The 17,797-nt window shown below is 45.4% G+C and overlaps 1 protein-coding gene across 3 annotated transcripts in view; it reads right to left on the reverse strand.

Annotated features, from left to right (window-relative positions):
• The window catches only part of ITGA11 (integrin subunit alpha 11), a 100,262-nt gene that overhangs the window by 43,798 nt on the left and 38,667 nt on the right, over positions 1-17,797 (reverse strand). For all 3 annotated transcript variants that reach the window (XR_009558515.1, XM_060282367.1, XM_060282368.1), the window contains 9 exons: positions 17,145-17,272; positions 15,605-15,753; positions 13,827-13,971; positions 12,194-12,359; positions 9,627-9,697; positions 6,962-7,106; positions 6,058-6,206; positions 3,208-3,348; positions 571-774 (listed from right to left, as the gene is read on the reverse strand). Coding sequence is in view for 2 of the 3 variants with exons in the window: in XM_060282367.1 (XP_060138350.1) it covers positions 571-774; positions 3,208-3,348; positions 6,058-6,206; positions 6,962-7,106; positions 9,627-9,697; positions 12,194-12,359; positions 13,827-13,971; positions 15,605-15,753; positions 17,145-17,272 (1,298 nt within the window). In the remaining variant the exon portion in view is untranslated. The remainder of the gene's footprint in view (positions 1-570; positions 775-3,207; positions 3,349-6,057; positions 6,207-6,961; positions 7,107-9,626; positions 9,698-12,193; positions 12,360-13,826; positions 13,972-15,604; positions 15,754-17,144; positions 17,273-17,797) is intronic.

Here is a 17,797-nt window from a genome sequence, read left to right on the forward strand (position 1 = left end):
CGCCATTGTCATCTAGTGTCACATTTGTATAATGCACTTAAAACACACTTAAAATGTTATGTTTGCAGCTGTATATCCGAGTCACCAGAATAGGGTGGACCCTGAAAACACCCATCCCAGGTAAATGTCAGGGTAAAAAGAGGTGCCTCTTCAGCGTTTGCCAAAAGATGTAGGCTATAGTGAAGAAGCCAGATGCACCTATGTGGGGAGGGTGTCCCAAAACTAAGGGGCTGCCACTAGGCCCATGCAGAGCTTGTCTGAGACCTGGGGCAGGAGTCTTGTTAGAATAAAGTTATAAACTCGCCCCCCCCCAACTATCTTAGCCCTCTGAGGCCCTGGGCAAGTGTACCCCGCTGCCCCTCTGCACTGCATGGGCCTGGCTTCCACAGAGGAATGGTGGCTGCCACAAAAAAAAAGGTGGATAATATCCAGAGAACATTCTGCACAGTGGCCTTCTCTTTCTGAGGTTAGAGGAAGAAGAAAAAAATCTTAGAATTTTTCTCAGAAAAATGTATTGAGACATTTTTGGTCATTCTTCTCCTCGCCCTTCACCCTACATGAGAACTCTACCTGCTTATATTTCCGTACGAGGTTTTCCTTGTAGCCATGGAAGATATATATTGCTCCCTGGTGCTCATCTTCAAGCGGGGCTCCCACAACGACATCATTGTAGGAGTCCTGATTCAAATCGGAGACAGCAGCTATGCAAGAGCCAAACCTGGAGTTCTGGTAGCCTGGCAAATCTTCCAGAGTCCCATTGGAAACAAATCGATCCTTTGAAGAAAAGAGCTTATATATCACCCACGCCCACAGACATTGCTTTTTCCTGCCAAATGCCCCCAAATAAGCAACTCTGCGGAGAGAGAGAAATCCTACAGTTCAGTCTGGGCAGAAAAATGATTCACTTTTATGCAATATGTAAAGATGGCCAGGAGAAAAAAAAAGAGCAAAACAACAATTGGGGTTGTTTGATAAGGGATGGAAAGAGGAAAGGAAACCAAATACTCATTCTACCAATGTAAGCTTTACATTCAGGTGGAAACTGTTAGTTGTATGGATGACATAGCCACATAGCTGCCAAGTATCCCGTTTTCACCGGGAAACCCCCTTTTTTCCTACCGTTTCCCGGCGGTCTCTCATATAGGTTTTTATCCCGTTATTCTCCCTGAAATCTGCTTCTGCCGGCGGCCATTTTTCTGGTGCCGCTTTGCCCTTCTATGGGCACCAGAAAATGGTGGGGCTGGCGCTGGAAGTCACTTTTCCGGTGCTGGCGCCGCCATTTTCTGGTGCCCATAGAAGCGCAAAGCACCACCGGAAGCACCACCGGGCTGCCGGTCCCGGATTTTTCCATCCAGGATTGGCAGGTATGCATAGCCACAACGGCTATGCTTTCCCTCCCCTGTTGGAGGCAGTGAGTCCCTGAATGCTGGGAATCACAAGTGGTGAGAATTGCTGTTGCTCTCAGGTCCTGCTCGCTGGCTTCCCATTGGGGCATCTGGTTGGCCACTGTGAGAAAAGGATGCTGGACAAGACAGGGCCCGATCCAGAAGACTCTTCTTTTCTTCCTATTTTATATAAAAGTTTTTAATGTAGGGAAGCTTAAGCACCCTCAGAACTTGGAGTGAGAGGGTGCTCAAGCTTTTCTGCCCCTGCTATCTCTAAAGACACCATTTGCCTTTGAAGGGAAGCCTACACTGGTGCCAGGGGAAGTTTCCCTTGACATGCAAATATGACCTTTGGAGAGGCAATTTTTGTCAGGACTGCAGCAGGGAGAGAAAGTGTTTGATTTCTCCTCTCCCTCCGCTCAAGCTTCCCTGAATTTGCTATTTACATCATTAAAATTAATTAGGGTTGCCACATTTCAAGAAGTGAAAAGCCATACACAAACAAATCGTTGAGCTTTCTTAAGAGAAATTTCCCTAAGTTGTTGAGCTTGTTTTAGAAAAACACCAAATTGGTTGAGCTATTTTTGAGAAATAAGCTGCTTTTTGGAAATCCCCCCCAGACACTTCCACCATTGAAATCGGACATATGGCAACCCAATTTTAATTACAGTGGAACCTCGGTTTACGAACACCTCGGTTTACGAATTTTCGGTTTACGGACGATTGTAAACCGGAAGTAAGTAAACCGATGTTTCCGATGCCTCCTGGAGGCCGGGCCTTCGCTCCGGGCCATCACGGAGCCATGGGAGCGCTTCCATGGCTGTGGCTGTTTGACTCCTGAAATGGATAAAAGCCCCCCCCCCCATCCAAACAATGACTACCATCAGTGGACATAAGAAAAAAAAATCATCTGGAACGGATTAATCCACTTTCCATTACTTTCAACGGGAAAGTTCGCTTCGGTTTATGAACGCTTCGGTTTATGAACTGACTTCCGGAACCAATTGTGTTCATAAACCGAGGTACCACTGTATGCAATTGTATAAATTACATGGATGGGACACGGGTGGCGCTGTGGTCTAAACCACAGAGCCCAGGGCTTGCTGATCAGAAGGTCAGCTGTTTGAATCCCTGTGACTGGGTGAGCTCCTGTTGCTGGGTTCCAGCTCCTGCCAACCTAGCAGTTCAAAACCATCTCAAAGTGCAAGTAGATAAATAGGTACCACTCTGGCGGGAAGGTAAATGGCCTTTCTGTGTGCTGCTCTGGTTTGCCAGAAGCGGCTTAGTCATGTTGGCCACATGACCCGGAAGCTGTATGCCGGCTCCCTCGGCCTATAGAGCGAGATGACAGCACAACCCCAGAGTCGTCCGCGACTGGACCTAACGGTCAGGGGTACCTTTACCTTTAATAAATTACATTGTACATTAATTGTATAAGTGAAACTAAAGTCATGTCCAGTTTGACATTCTCACGATACCAGGGACTGAACCTTGGATGCGAAGCAGATATTCTGCCACTGAGCTATGGCCTTTCCCCGTTTTGGCAATTAATTTTAGAACCAACATAGGAAACTGCCTTATACTGAGTCAGGTCATTGGTCCATCTAGCTCAGTACTGTCCACATGGACTGGCAGCAGCTCTCCAGCAGGGCTCTCTCCCAGCCATACCTGCAGATACCAGGGATTAAACCAGGGACCTTCTGCAACCCAAGCAGGTGCTCTGCTGCTGAGCCTCTATGGCCCTTCCCCTATAAGAGGTGGGGAATGTAAACAAATTAAAAAATTGTTTTGTGCTTGTAGGGAACAAGACCAAGTAAATTACCTCTCTTAGGGTGTAGACATACACCTTCCCCCTCTCTCTTCCTTCGCTGAAATACATTGGGGCTCCAACCAACAAAACGTCTGTGACGCCATCACCATTAATATCTACAGAATTGATTTCACTTCCATAGTAGGCACCGATCTGGGAAAAAAAGAATACATTGACATGTGTGTGCATGTATGGAACGAGTGCTAGAGTGTTGTGTGTCTTTATATTTCCATTTGCTTCCGAGAAATTAATGGCATCTTAAATGATCCCATTGGAATGAGAGGTATTTCGAAACGGAAGCAATCTATCATCTCCTTGTCTAGACATCTCCCTCGGGAACAAAGAAAGGCAGACTCAAAACTTTGATCCTGGAAGATTAAGGATCATACTCATGGCTTGTCTCTATGATGCTGCTTCCTGAGTTCATTCCTTTTTTGCCCAAAGACTATGATGAGAATGATTAATTTATTTATGATGGGATCCAAGCTGATCTGCAGCAAGGAAAATGCAATCTTCAAGTCTAACAGCTTCTTGACTGACCTCCAGGATGGAACATCTTTACAGACAATATTGTGTCTATGCTGAGGTATCTAGAAGATATGGCATTGCTGTCTAACCCCATTTGGCTGTCCCAAGCATCTGAAAATGCAAAAACTCAAGGTCACCCACTGAAACCAAGAGACGATAGGCCTTATACTAGCAAATTAAAGTACCTATGGGCCTCATTTGTGTAGGAGAGGGGTGGGAAACCCCAGGCCTGGGGGTTGAATGTGGCTCCTCAGGACTCTCTATCTGGCCCCTAGAACTCTCCCCAGGCCACACCCTTCACCTTCTTCGCCCCCAAGTGGTTTTGCCTGGCTAGAGTGTGCCCCTAATCTCTGGCAATGCCTCTCACAAGAGAGGGGAATGGCTGAGTGAGTGCTGAAACTAGCCTACTGTACAAGCACAAAATTTACATGTGTTGCTCCGCCCACTTTAGCCTCTGGCCCCACCCACCATTGGCACATGGCGCTCGGAAGGTTGCCCAGAATAGAATGTGGCCCTTGGGTTGAACATGATTCCCTGTTCCTGTTGTAGCAAATAGTGACGGCCACTGGCAACAATGGATTCCTCGGAGGAGAGGTTGTAAAGATGGCACTCACTACGCCTGCTCCATCAACCTCTTGAAGGAGTTAGTACAGAAGTATGACCACACATTTCTCTGCAGTCACAGGGGAATGAGGGTGGGTTTTTTGCTTTAAAATGGTACTGGAGATTCTCCAGGCATTGGATTCTGTGGTTTGCTTATGGAAAATGGATAGCTCAGTTGGTTAGAGCATAGTACTGATAACACCAAGGTTGCAGGTTCAATCAGGGGTGAATGAGGCATGAATGGTACCTGGGGTGGGGCAAACCGACCACACGGTGCATGCACAGCGCCGCTACGTACGAAGCATGTGTGCACCGCCCGTACGGTGGCAGGACCGCCTGCTCGCGGCTGCAGCCGCCGCCACCCATACGGGCAGTTTGCTGATGGCGACGCAAACATCTGTGCGGCTCTGCTCACTCCCTCTGCCTCATGCGCCCAGCCCTTTGCCCTGCTCCATCAGAAGAGTCAGGCATTGGGTGTGTGAGAGAGGGAGAGCCAGGCAGGTCACGCTCTCTTTCCCTCTCTTCGCCCACACACGCCTCCCCCACCCCACCCCACTCTGCCCAAGACAGTGGCAGTGACTCTGAGGCGGTGGTGGTTAGAGCAAGAGCAGACACGGGCGGGGATGGTATGCCTCGGGGAGGTGGTGGCCTTTGCCACTGCTGCTGCCACTGCTGCCGTGCCGGCTGCTGCTCCTGTCGCCCCTCTGTCCTTGCTGTGGGGGTGAAAAGGTGGCAGTGGAGGGTGTAGCCACGAGCGTAGGATCTTTCGCATGCGGCTGCGACAGCGTGATGGCACCCCCATGGGGTGCCCTCTTGTCACCCTGCCAGAGATGGTGCGAGGGGCGATGCGCTCCCTCTGCCCCCCCCTTTCCTATGCCATTGGGTTCAATCCCTGTGTGGGACAGCTGCATATTCCTGCATTGCAGGCCGTTGGACTAGATGATTCTCAGTGTCCCTTCCAACTCTACAATTTTATGATTCTATGAATTGTCGCAGTGGACGCTCAGATTATTATTGATTGATTGATTGATTGAATTTATATACAGCCCTATACCCGGGGGTCTCAGGGTGGTTCGCAGAATAAAATCAAGTTATAAAACCACAAAATACCACAAAATACCTACAGTAATAATAATAATAATAATAATAATAATAATAATAATAATAATACCCCGCCCATCTGGCTGGGTTTCCCCAGCCACTCTGGGTGGCTTCCAACAGAAAAATGAAATAAAATAATCTATTAAACAGAAAAATGAAATAAAATAATCTATTAAACAGAAAAATGAAATAAAATAATCTAGTAAACATTAAAAGCCTCCCAATACCCCCCAAAAGAGCATTTTTAAAAGGGCATAGGAAGTAAATCGGATTAACCAAAGGCCAAGTTTAAAAGGAATGTTTTTGCCTGGCACCTAAAGGTGCATAATGAAGGTGCCAGGCAAACTTCCCTGGGGAGAGCATTCCACAGACAGGGAGCCACTGCAGAGAAGGCCTGTTCTCGTGTTGCCACCCTCCAAATCTCTTGAGGAGGGGGCACACGAAGGAGGGCCTCAGAGGATGATCTCAGGGTCTGGGTAGGTTCATATGGAAAGAAGCATTCCTTGAGGACTAGGCACGGACCTTTGTATATACTGTATACATAGCGAAATGATCGGTCTCATACTGGACTAACTGACTTGTTTAGATCTTCTGCAACCCCAAAGCAATGGCCTCCATTGCCTAATTTACCTGCTCTCCTTTCAGAGACTGGTGAATGGTCAGATTCCGGTTGGTGTGCATCGTGAAAATGATAACCTTCCCCGTGTGGTTGAAGCGGGGCGCTCCAGCGACGTAAATCCTGTCAAGTCTTGTCGACACCACTGAGGTGACGGTGTAACCTGCAGCGCACACAGACAGAAAGACAGGAAGGCAGGCAGAAAACAAGGTAGCATGTTATGCAGGGGGAATCACAAGAACAGCCCTGCTGGATCAGACTGCAAGTGGGACCCACTCAGAAGCACTGCTGCCTCCGACTGTGCAGGCAGAGAGAGTCACCATGGCTAGAAGCCTCACCTTCCATGAATAGCTTTACCCTTCCACCCAGCTGCTAAAGGTTTTCTATTTTGTCTGGCCTTATAACCTGGTGGATTTATTTTGTTTTAACCTGAATCATCTATTTTTCTTTCTTTCTAATGCACTGTTTACTGGCTTTTGGTAATAACTGGCACTGTGGGTTAAACCACAGAGCCTAGGGCTTGCCGATCAGTAGGTCGGCAGTTCGAATCCCCGTGACGGGGTGAGCTCCCGTTGCTCGGTCCCAGCTCCTGCCACCCTAGCAGTTCAAAAGCACGTCAAAGTGCAAGTATATAAATAGGAACTGCTCCGGCGGGAAGGTAAACGGCATTTCTGTGTGCTGCTCTGGTTCGCCAGAAGCAGCTTTGTCATGCTGGCCACATGAACTGGAAGCTGTACGCTGGCTCCCTCGGCCAATAACGCGAGATGAGCACCGCAACCCCAGAGTCGTCCGCGACTGGACCTAATGGTCAGCGGTCCCCTTTACCTTTACCTTTAAGCAATTGGCATAGTCTGAGGTCCAGAAGGGAGGAGCTTGACACATTTCCCTTGCCCAGCAATTGCTGGTGATTCCTCTTACCCAGATAAGCTCCGTGATTTTTCAGCTCCTCCGGGAACTCTTGGAGGTAGGATTCTCGGTGAGGAACGACTTTGCCGCTACTGGTCTCCTTGAGGACTGCTCCGTTCCAGTCGTAGGCACCCACAGCTCCAAGCAAAATCCCATCCTGGTCATTGGGGGGGGGGAGACGATAAAGGAGCTGTTGGCAATTTCTAAGGGCTCAGCCACACTTTCCCCCTGGGTCCAAGAGCTTTCCTTGTTGTTCCCTGGCTGTGAGTGACTTGCAAAAATCCCATTTTACCTGATGAATTAAAGCTCACTTATGCCAAATTTCCCTCTGGAGTGTCTGAAAAGATCTGATTTAATGGATAAAAATTGATTTTTGCAAGCAACAGCCATGGAACAATGAGAAAAGCTCTCAAACCAGAGGAATTAATTGGTACACAGTATGATAAAAAATGGGTCAAGTACAAGTATGAATGAGCGCTAAGATATTTGTACAGGTATGCTTGAGGCATACACACATTTCTACATGCTAAAGATCTCACCTTCGGGTGTGACACAAGAAAGCACCAGCATTTTAGTGAATTTTTTTCCTAATACAGTGGTGCCTCGCTAGACGAATTTAATTCGTTCCACAGGTCTTCTTTTCTTATAACGAAAAATTCGTCTAGCGAATCCCATAGGAATGCATTGAATTTTTTTATTTTATTTTTTACAATCAGAGCAAACATCACTTCGGGTTTTCCATAACTGTCTTTTGATCCAATTCAGATTTAAAGAGCGAGTATTTGCTGGGAAAGCTCCAGATCAATAAAAAAAGGTGCTCAGACATGGAGCTTTAAACTGCGGACTTTGCCTGGAAAGATCAGAGGAAAGATGAGTGTTGATAAGTCCTAAATTTGATGCTGAATCATTGATGGCCGGAATATTAGGCAATTGATGTGTAATTTTGGGAGCTGTTTGGCAGTTCCCCAGACATCTTCTTGGCTCTCGTGTGCCCTGGTCTCCATCCCTCACAAGGAACAGCCACCCGCACAGCTTCCCTTGGCATTCCACCACTGGCATCGCTTTTGGTATTGTTATTTAAAACCGTCCAGCACATTGGCTTATAATCTGCATTTCAGCTACAGTGAGAGAAGCTTCCAGTATTTAAAGGAGCTCTGGGAATGTGCAAGGAAGCTTCTGCCAAGTCAGCAAGTGAAATATTCAGAGACTTGCCAGTTCCTCCAGACTTGTCAATTTTGGCAGCGCAAGTTTAGAAAAAAAACACACATCAGGGAAAAAAAACAACCCACCAGCATCAGCCCAGTCCTTGTGAAAAGAGCAAAGTAAATAAATTTATATTCAAAGCTCCCCTTCTGGCCAAAAACTACCATAGGCTGAGAGTAAGGCTGTCACTATTTCTTTCATTATGGCCAGAACTCCTGTGTCTTCAGCAGCAGTATGGCAGGCAGAGATTCAACAGGTGTGGCTTTGTCTACCATGGATATTGGGATGCACCTACTGGTTTTGTTTTTTGGCATGTCAAGCAGCTACATAGAAGGAACTAAGAGTTGTTCCCTGAGTTCTTGCAGAAGAGGAAGAGGCACAACTCTCAGAAGCTCTCAGTAACTTCCAGGCCTTCTTTGAATGCACCCGCACACATGCCATACATTTAGAGCACATTTAGGCCTCCCCCCAAGAATCCTGGGAACTGTAGTTTGTTTGCTCTGTGGTGGTGAAATATACTCGGAGTCGAGAGTGAATTTCATGCTCTTTATTCAGCTCATAGTCATCAAGGAGAAGAAGAGAAGAAAATGCCCCTTTCCCAAAACCATCTGCTTATATACATTATTTACACAATGGGCTTTGCGTGATTGGCTACTTCAGGGCTACACCTGTGGGCCAATCAGTTTGTGGATTGACTTCTGCCAGCCGCCTGGTTGGCTGCTCACACAGGCCAATCAGGTTGCAGATTCATTTCCACCTGGAGTTGGATTGGGTGGCTCCTGCGGACCAATCAGACTGCTGATTCTGGATCCTATTGTTCTATGATTCAGCTCAGTACATAACAGATGGGTAAACTGCAGTTCCCAGGATTAAAGACATGTGCTTTAAAAGTATGGTGTGGGTTTGTGCATATGCGTGAAAATCCAAATGGCTACTCCCTGCCCCTTGTATTTTGTTTTCCTATTTACTTCAACATCCAACCATTTCTTGCCACTTCAAGTCTCTCAGAACTTGCTGCTTCACAGGAGAGTCAGGCTTAGGAAGTCTTGTCCACGCTGCCAAGAACAATCCAGCCCAGAGATGGCAAAATATATATACTAAAAATGGCTTCATCTAAATTTTCAGTCAACACATTCTCAGAAATAAATGGAGGAGCCATTCCTTGGGATCACTTTCCACGAGGAGCCAAATGAAAACATATCTGGACGTTCCTGGCCCCTCGCTCAATGCTTTTGTTTCAAATTGCATCAGGAAATCAGCTTTTTTGGCCCACGGAGGAGCTGCGAATTCTCAGCGGCTTCCAGCTTTTGGTGCATAAATAACCCAGGTATCATCTGCTACCATACATGGGGCCTTTAGATGCCCCCATCCATCACAACCGAAAAGCTCTCCAGGCTCACTCACACCAGCCACATGCCAAAGACACATGAATCATGGCGGGGAAATGACAAAAACAAGAGTGTTATTCACTCACTTCCACAATATGGGATGAAAATCCCGTCTGGGACATTTCGAGGCCAAAGGATATCTCATGCTTGTTGGTGCCTGCAGACAAAAGGGAAAGGCATTTCAGGAATTGTCAGACACCTTCCATGGGGTGAGGGGGGGAACAGTCAGATGCCAAATAGAGACAATGGGAAAGGAAAAATAATAATAATGAACTACCGCTTCCCAGCATAATTTTACAGCATTAAGTGCTTGGTACATAATTTCTGCAGTTCGGAGAATTAGGAGTCTGGAATTGACAGAACAGGAAAGCCTCTCCTCCTTCCAGAGCGGAGGGGTTGTGAGCGGGAGCCAGTTCCCGCACTGGTGGGGGGGGGATGCGTTTCGGCCTCCTGCCTTAGCTGTCCCAGCTGCCACGCCGTGCCCCCTGCAGCCAGCCAATACGGCTGGCTCTGGGGGTGGGGTTTAGCCACACTTAAGCGGCTGCGGCAGCTCTGAGCCCTCATTGCGCCGGATTTTCATCGGATCTCCCGCGCGCCCTCCCTTTTAGGTCATATCTATGCTCATGACCTTGCTATGGACTTCGGTTGGTTGCCTTGGTTGCCCAAGAGGTAGGAATTTTTATCCATTTGGCTAATTGGCTCCAGCCTCTTGGTGTTTCGCCTACCTCGTAGCAAATCGTCACAACTTTTCTGGTATTGGCGGTTAGGCATTGGAATATGTGTGGTGTATTGGAGGACAAGGGTCAGGCCATCACCTACCCCTCCACTTTTGGGTATTCCTTTAAAGGAATCCGGCGGTCGTGGATCCTGTCCAACGCCTTGCTGGTGGCTAGGGCCATGGCACGAGTTGTATTTGCATCAACAAGCTCCACCTCCTGGTTGTTAACCCTTGAATGACTCCCCGCTGAGCGGGGTGGAGTCATGTATAGCTTGTAATAATAATAATAATAATAATAATAATAATAATATATTATTTATACCCCGCCCATCTGGCCGGGTTCCCCCAGCCACTCTGGGCGGCTTCCAACAAAACATTAAAATACAGAAGCTTGTTTGATCCAGGGCCTAAGCCAATACCACTCACATGCTATAACCAATAAAAGTTGTGGCTTTTCCCGCCCATTAACCTAAATACATTGTGTCCTTGTGTACGGTATTTCTTTCTTCAAGTGGGTGGCGGGTCCTCGACTCACAAGTAGAACACTGGTGAACTTGCATGAATCAAATTTTAACCTATGCTTTCTGAAATCTGGAACAAACTTCCATATAACTTCACAGCTGACAGCCACCTTCAAATACGTGTCACGTCATGCGGAAGATGGAGCAAGCTTTTTTAATGCTGCTCCAGAGAGTAGGACTCGAACCAAAAGAGTCAAATGACAAGAAAGGAAATTCTGACTAAATATTAGGAAGAGACTAAATATTTCTGAGGGTAAGAGCTGTCTCAAATTTAGTCTTCCACATTTTTGCAACAGTTAGAGGGTTTTATTTTCATTTTTAAAAGCCCTCATAAAAATTCATTGGTGTTTTAGTGAAATACACGTTTGCATGCAACTGTGCCCAATATGCACATTTCTGCAAAAGAATTTCCCTTAATACATATTTTGGCATGCTTCCCCCCCACTATATGCATTTTTATGCAAGCTTTACAGAGTACTTGACTGCAGAACTACATCACAAAATTTGGAGAATTTTGAAGGATGACTGTGCTTTGTTTTAGAAAGTGCAAATTAGATAGATTTACCTTAAAATGCACACTAAATAAACCCCCCCATTCTTAGTACAGTGGTACCTCCGGTTAAGAACTTAATTTGTTCCAGAGGTCCGTTCTTAACCTGAAACTGTTCTTAACCTGAGGTACCACTTTAGCTAATGGGGCCTCCCGCTGCTGCCGTGCCGCCAGAGCATGATTTCTGTTCTCATCCTGAAGCAAAGTTCTTAACCCGAGGTACTATTTCTGGGTTAGCGGAGTCTGTAACCTGAAGCATCTGTAACCCGAGGTACCACTGTACCAGAAACAAGTTCTTACCTTCTTTCACAGAGAAATCCAGTTAAGATACCCCCACCACCACCCAATTGATGCTACTGTCAAGTAATTGGGAGTGCCACATAATAGGCATGATGCATGTATAAGAACTCAGACTTTTAGTGTGGCAGCACTTACACTTTGGAATTCCCTGCCTATTGATCTCAGGCAAGTCCCTTCACTGTACTCTTTTCAGTGGCTGCTAGCAACATTTTTTTGTCAAGCCTACCCAGATGTTTAGAAAGTTGAAATGAATTATAATATCTTTTTAGTCTATTGTCATTGTAACATTTCCAAAGGTTTATATTATTGCTGTTAATTTTTTTAAGTGGTAGTTTAATGGTTTTATCTTTCTTGTAAACCGCTTTGAGGTTTTCTACAATCAAGCAGTGTACAAATTTCATGAAATGAATAAACCACAAGTAACCGAAAGATCTGTCAATAGATCCCCATCTATCTTCTCCCTGCCTCTGCTGTAAAAAGGACTGACTATAGTGTGACATGCCTTTCAAAAGCGGGGCAGGTGAGATGGAGAAACTTGAGGCAGTAGCAAACTCTGCAGCTCACCTTCCAAGCTGAAAATCCTTTCCCCCAGAGCGTCCACGATATCTTTGAGAGCAGCTTCATCAGTGACATTAAAAAAATGTTTTTCATCTGGGTCACTTGCTATATATTTGATTTCTTTCAGGAAGGCTTCAGGATTGATCCCTCTTCTGTTATAATAGCCAAGAACCTGTATTAGAAAGCAAAAAAGATGTGCCTCATATTTCCCCTGGCAGAATAAAAGGCATTTGTCAAGAACATTCCAGTGCGAGGTTAAGGGCTCATCCAGATTTCTGCTCGTCTCACTGCTTTCCCTCTGAGAATCCCACTCTTCGCCAATGAATTAGAACAAATGTCAGCCAGGTTTTCCAGCACTAAAGAGCTGAACCTGCCCACCTCAGGTCTACTGGGAGTGGCTCCTATAGGAAGAAGGCCTTTCCAAGCCTCCTATCCCTAATGCTTTAAATCTAGCAATGCTAGGGATTAAAACTGGGGGCTTCTACCAGCAATGCCATGTACCTGCCACACCTTTGGCACCAAAGTGAATTTACCGTATTTTTTCGTGTATAAGACGCCCCCGTGTATAAGATGCCCCCTATTTTTCGAGGACTCAAAATTAAGAAAATGGGAGGAGATTGCCCACAGTTGATGAGCTTTTTTTTAGGGAGGATTGCAAAAATCGCTCACCCGCCTGAGCTACGCTGCCTCTCACACGCATCGCAAAACCCACCTATTGTCTGTCCCCTCGCCGGCAGAAGCAGCCAATCGCCCACCCATTTGCTGCAGAGGCAGCCAATCAACAACAGCCACCAATAATGCACCCAATAACCACTGACAATCTCCGGGTCACAGCACCAACCAATCCCACGTCCCCCAGATCCACTACCCATGTATAAGACGAATGCCAATTTTTTACATACTTTTTGAAGAAAAAACCCTCGTCTTATACAGTACAGTACTTCTATGTCTGGGAAAAAAAATACTAAGCCATGGTTTGTTTAGCCAAAGTGAGGTTTCTTTGAAAGTCTGAACCCAGCCTCAACCATGGTTTGTTTTCTGGCAAGACCATGATGTTGCTGGATTACAAAAGTGTGGCTTGTTTTAGTGATGGTTTGGCATTACCTCTGAACCAAATACCCTTGCTTAGCTAGGGTTTGTTTGGCCAGTTCGCCCTGGATGCTCGCCAAGCTACAGAGGGTTTAGGCCAGGAGAGACTGTAAGATAGTAAAACTTTGGAGGGGAAAAAGCGTGGCTTGTTTGCTTTTCTGTGCAGTGACTCATAGTTTGTTGAGCAAACCATAGCTTAGCATTATGTGCAAAAGCAACCATTGCCTCTCTGCCCTTTATAATAATAACAACCCCCACTATGTGTAATTAATGAAAGGGAAAACTGAGATGGAACTGCTAGATATACATTGAGCGTAACACATAGTTTGGCTCCCTTTTGAACTTTTGCGTGTGCACCTTTGAACACACTCCAGAAAGCTCTGCAAGATCCAGTCAAGTACAGTAAATGTCGAATACAATCCTCAAATGTAGAATGTCTGAAAACCAGCACTGATGATTTCACCAGTGGAGAGCCCGATCCTGACTCTACATTCACTCTGGAGCAATTTTGGCCAAAACTCCCAGTAGGTGGTGCCAAAAGGAGACTCACCGCAACAGCGTATCTGGTGACATTATCTTTCTCGCTGCCTTCAATCACCTTCTCGAGGTCGGGGCTGTCATGTGATTCTCCGTCTGTGATGACAATCATCACTTTCTTGGCACCCTTGCGCCCGCCTTTCTGAAATGCCTCTGTGCTGAAATTAAAGAGATTCAGGGGAGTTAAGATTTCAGTTCTGCGCATAGCTGCCAAGTTTTCCCTTTTCTCGCGAGGAAACCTATTCAGCATAAGGGAAAATCCCTTTAAAAAAGGGATAACTTGGCAGCTATGGTTCTGCGGAAGTTTCCTTTGCAGATGAAGTGTGACTATCATAACATGTTCACAATGGCTGGTCTTGTTTCTATGGAGATTTTTTAAAGAGCTGAAGAAGCATCTTGGGGAAGAAACATGGCGACTGAGAGACAAAAGTGAGAAAGAGATGGTCTAAGATCTATAAAGAACCATTTCTATTAGGTTGAAATGAATGTTTCAGAACCGAAGCATGCCAAAGTTGCCTTATATCTAGGGATGGGGGAGAATTCTGATTTGTTATATTTATTTATTTCATTGCATTTATATCCCCACCTTTTCCTGCAAGGAGCTCAAGATGGCATATGTGGTTCTACTCGTTCAACCCTCACAACAACCCTGGGAGGTAGGTTTGCTTGAGAGGCCATCACCGGCCCCCAAGGTCACACCCAATGAGTTTCATGGTAGAGTGGGGATTTGAACCCTGGCCTCCCATGTCTTAGTCCAGCACTCTAACCGTTATACCACACTGCAATCAGGTGCCGTGTACTAAAGTGCATATACTTGGGCAAAGTGAGCACACCAAGTGAAGGCAACATACAACTATTCATTATGTAAGGGGAAATTGCTCTGCAAATAATGTGTATATTGGTAGAAATGTGTACTATAACGTGGAGAAATTTTCATGAAGACTTAAGGAAAAAAACCACAAGCTGATTTGCAAGTGTGGGGAACTGAAGACTGAAAAAATGAGAACCTGAGGGGAACTGAATTTGAAATATCCACCCAGTCTTACATCCCAGCTCCCTTTCATTCAGGCAAGGGATTTACTGAAATCAAAGTGTCCCATTACTAGTATAGAGCCATTCACTTTGTTTACCTGATGCTGCTGAAAAGTAATTGTGTTTGATAGGACAAGGAAGATTCATTCGGTTATGTAATTTTAAAGCTATCCAAACTACAATGGAGTAACCTCATGCATTCGAAAAGATACCAGCCATGCACAAGAATGTCCTTTGGGAGATCTTGAAGGGGGAAAATAGGTATATAGAAAGTAGACTTCCTGGATGCCAAGATCCAGGTTTGGGGCAAGTACTCTTCAGTGAGAGAACCTCAGCAGAGATTTAAAATCACAAAATATGCAGAAAAGTAAAGAGTGGAAATGCAGGTTGTTAGATCTTTAAAATATACCCTTGTGAGTTCCAGAACTTCCCTCTTCCCCTAGCATAAAGAAATACCACATATTCAGCAAGTTAAACATGGTTTACTTACAAATCCTTTAAAGGTCAGATTCATGTGCATTCAGAAAAAGTTGCGCAGGCAGTAAAACTTGGCTTAGTTACAGTGGTGAAAGTCCAGGAACTCAAAAGAGGCTGAGTTCATCAGGGTAAAAATAAGCTTGATTACCTTGCTCCCACAGTGATGGGAAGTGACTTGGCTAAGCCTGGCAAGACAGTTTACTTTATGGCATTAACCCCTTCATGCACTAATTAGACTTAAGCATGTTGGTTATTTGAAGCTGGTTGTCCCACATTGCTCACCGAGCAAATTCTATCCCGAAGGCCGTCCGGGTCTCTGTACCCCCTCTCTGCTCAATGTGCCTGGCGGCTTCCACCACATCCTTCACAGACCTGTAGTCATTCAGATGAAACTCATGCACAGCATCTTCTCCATACTGGACGACTCCAACCTGGAATGGGGGAAAAGAAGAAGGAGAATACGGTTTGTGGATCCTTTAAGGCAAAGGTAGCCAAAGGCCCTCTGGATGTTGCTGGACTACAATTCCCATCACCTTTGACCAATAGTCATGCTGGCTCAGGCTGATGGGCATTAAAGCCCCAAAATATCTGGTTACACAGGCTTTAATATATTTTGATACAACATTCATACAATACATATTTAGTAAAATGAAGTGCTTAATAGCACAGATTGCTATGTGAACAACACACAACATGTTAAGAATAAGCTCCGATTTCTGAACAAACCTGTCATGATTTATTTTAACAGGCAGTCTTATGCAAACGATTCCTGCATTTAGCTTTGATTTCCGCATTGCAGGGAGGTGGACCAGACGGGCCTTCCAACTCTACAGTCCTACGATTCTACATGCAATATGTTGCACATATTACGCCTGTGATAAAAAAAATAGGAAGAACCTGCTGGACCATTTCAGTGGCCCATGTAGTTCAGCATCCTGTTCTCACAGAGTCCAACCAGATGCCTGTGGGAAACTGGCAAGCAGGATTCAAACATAAGAGCGCCCTCCTCTCCTGCCGTTTCCAGCAACTGGTATTCAGAAGCATAGCCATCCTGGCTTGTAGCCATCAATAGCTTTCTCCTCCATGAATTTGTCCAATCCTCCTTTGAAGCCACCCAAGTTGGTGGCCATCACTGCCTCCTGCGGAAGGGAGTTCCATAGTTTAACTATGTGCTGTAGGGGGCTGGACTAGATGACTGTTGGGGGTCCCTTCCAACTCCACGATTCTATGATTTATCCCAAAGGATTGTGAAATATTCTCAGAGTCCTGTACTGATTTCATGCTCTTTATTGCAGCTTGTAAAATAGCGAATGAAACTTCCCCCCAAACGTCTGCTATATATACATTATTTACACAATGGGCCCATTGTGACTGGCTAATTCCGGGCTGCTCCTGCAGGCCAGTCAGGTTCCGGATTCACTTCCTCCAGAAGCCTGATTGGCTGCTCCTGCAGGCCAATCAGGTCACTGATTCACTTCCATCTGGAGCTGGATTGGGTGGCTCCTGCAGACCAATCAGACTGCTGCATTCTGGATCCTATTGTTCTAGGATTCAGCTCAGTACATAACAGTTTGACTTTTGCAAAGTCTTTTGCCAGAGGCCATACCCCTGCCTGCTCCCTGGCCCAAAGCAGCCCAATGCATTTTGCTTTGTCCTGGGTAGCATCTCTTTTAACTGCAAACAATATCCGACTGATTCTTGAAGAAAAGCGCAGTGCGTTGGCAAGGGTGACGCTTCCTAGCACGCCAGCTTGGAAAAAGCTATAAAACAAAAGATGAGGATGTGCTGATATGAGAGAAATTCCTCACATGTGTTTTCTCACCTGTATTTGGCCTGGTCCAATGTAAAATTTCTCCAAGATGCTGATCAGGAAATTCTGTACTTCCACCCAGGGGTAGATGCTGTTGGAACCGTCCAGCACGATAATTATATCCATGTATGTCTGGCATCCTGCAATAGAACAGGCAGGAGATCATTAAGAGATCTTGGCTACTTTCAGGAAGCGGATAAAGGCTTGCCAATATATATTTTTTCTTTGTCTCCTTTGGAGCAAGAAAGTCCTGAATCTTAGGCCAATCTTTCTCCATTCCTGTTCTGAAATCTTATCTCCTGGGTTCTGCTGTGTTTCTTCTTTATTGAGGTTCCCTAAGGGTATATATCTATATCTATATTACATGTTTAATTGGTTTTAAAGTCTTCAAGAAACTCTGGGAACTGCAGTTCTGCGTGGAGGCGAAGGATCAAAAAGCCTCAGCACTTCAGCAAAGTGCAGTTCGCAAGATTATTTGGAGGGAGCTGCAGAAATTATAGTGATGCTTATTTATTTATTTCATAAAATTTATACACTGATTGATTCTGTTTTTTTAAATAAAACCTTTAAAGCAGTATACAAAAAAGAGAAAAATATCAAGAAAAAATAACAACAATAAATTAAGACTTTGAAAAGTTAAAATAACAACCGCCTAACTACAGATT

This window comes from Zootoca vivipara, chromosome 14 (assembly GCF_963506605.1).
Source record: "Zootoca vivipara chromosome 14, rZooViv1.1, whole genome shotgun sequence".
Classification (NCBI taxonomy): Eukaryota; Metazoa; Chordata; class Lepidosauria; order Squamata; family Lacertidae; genus Zootoca; species Zootoca vivipara.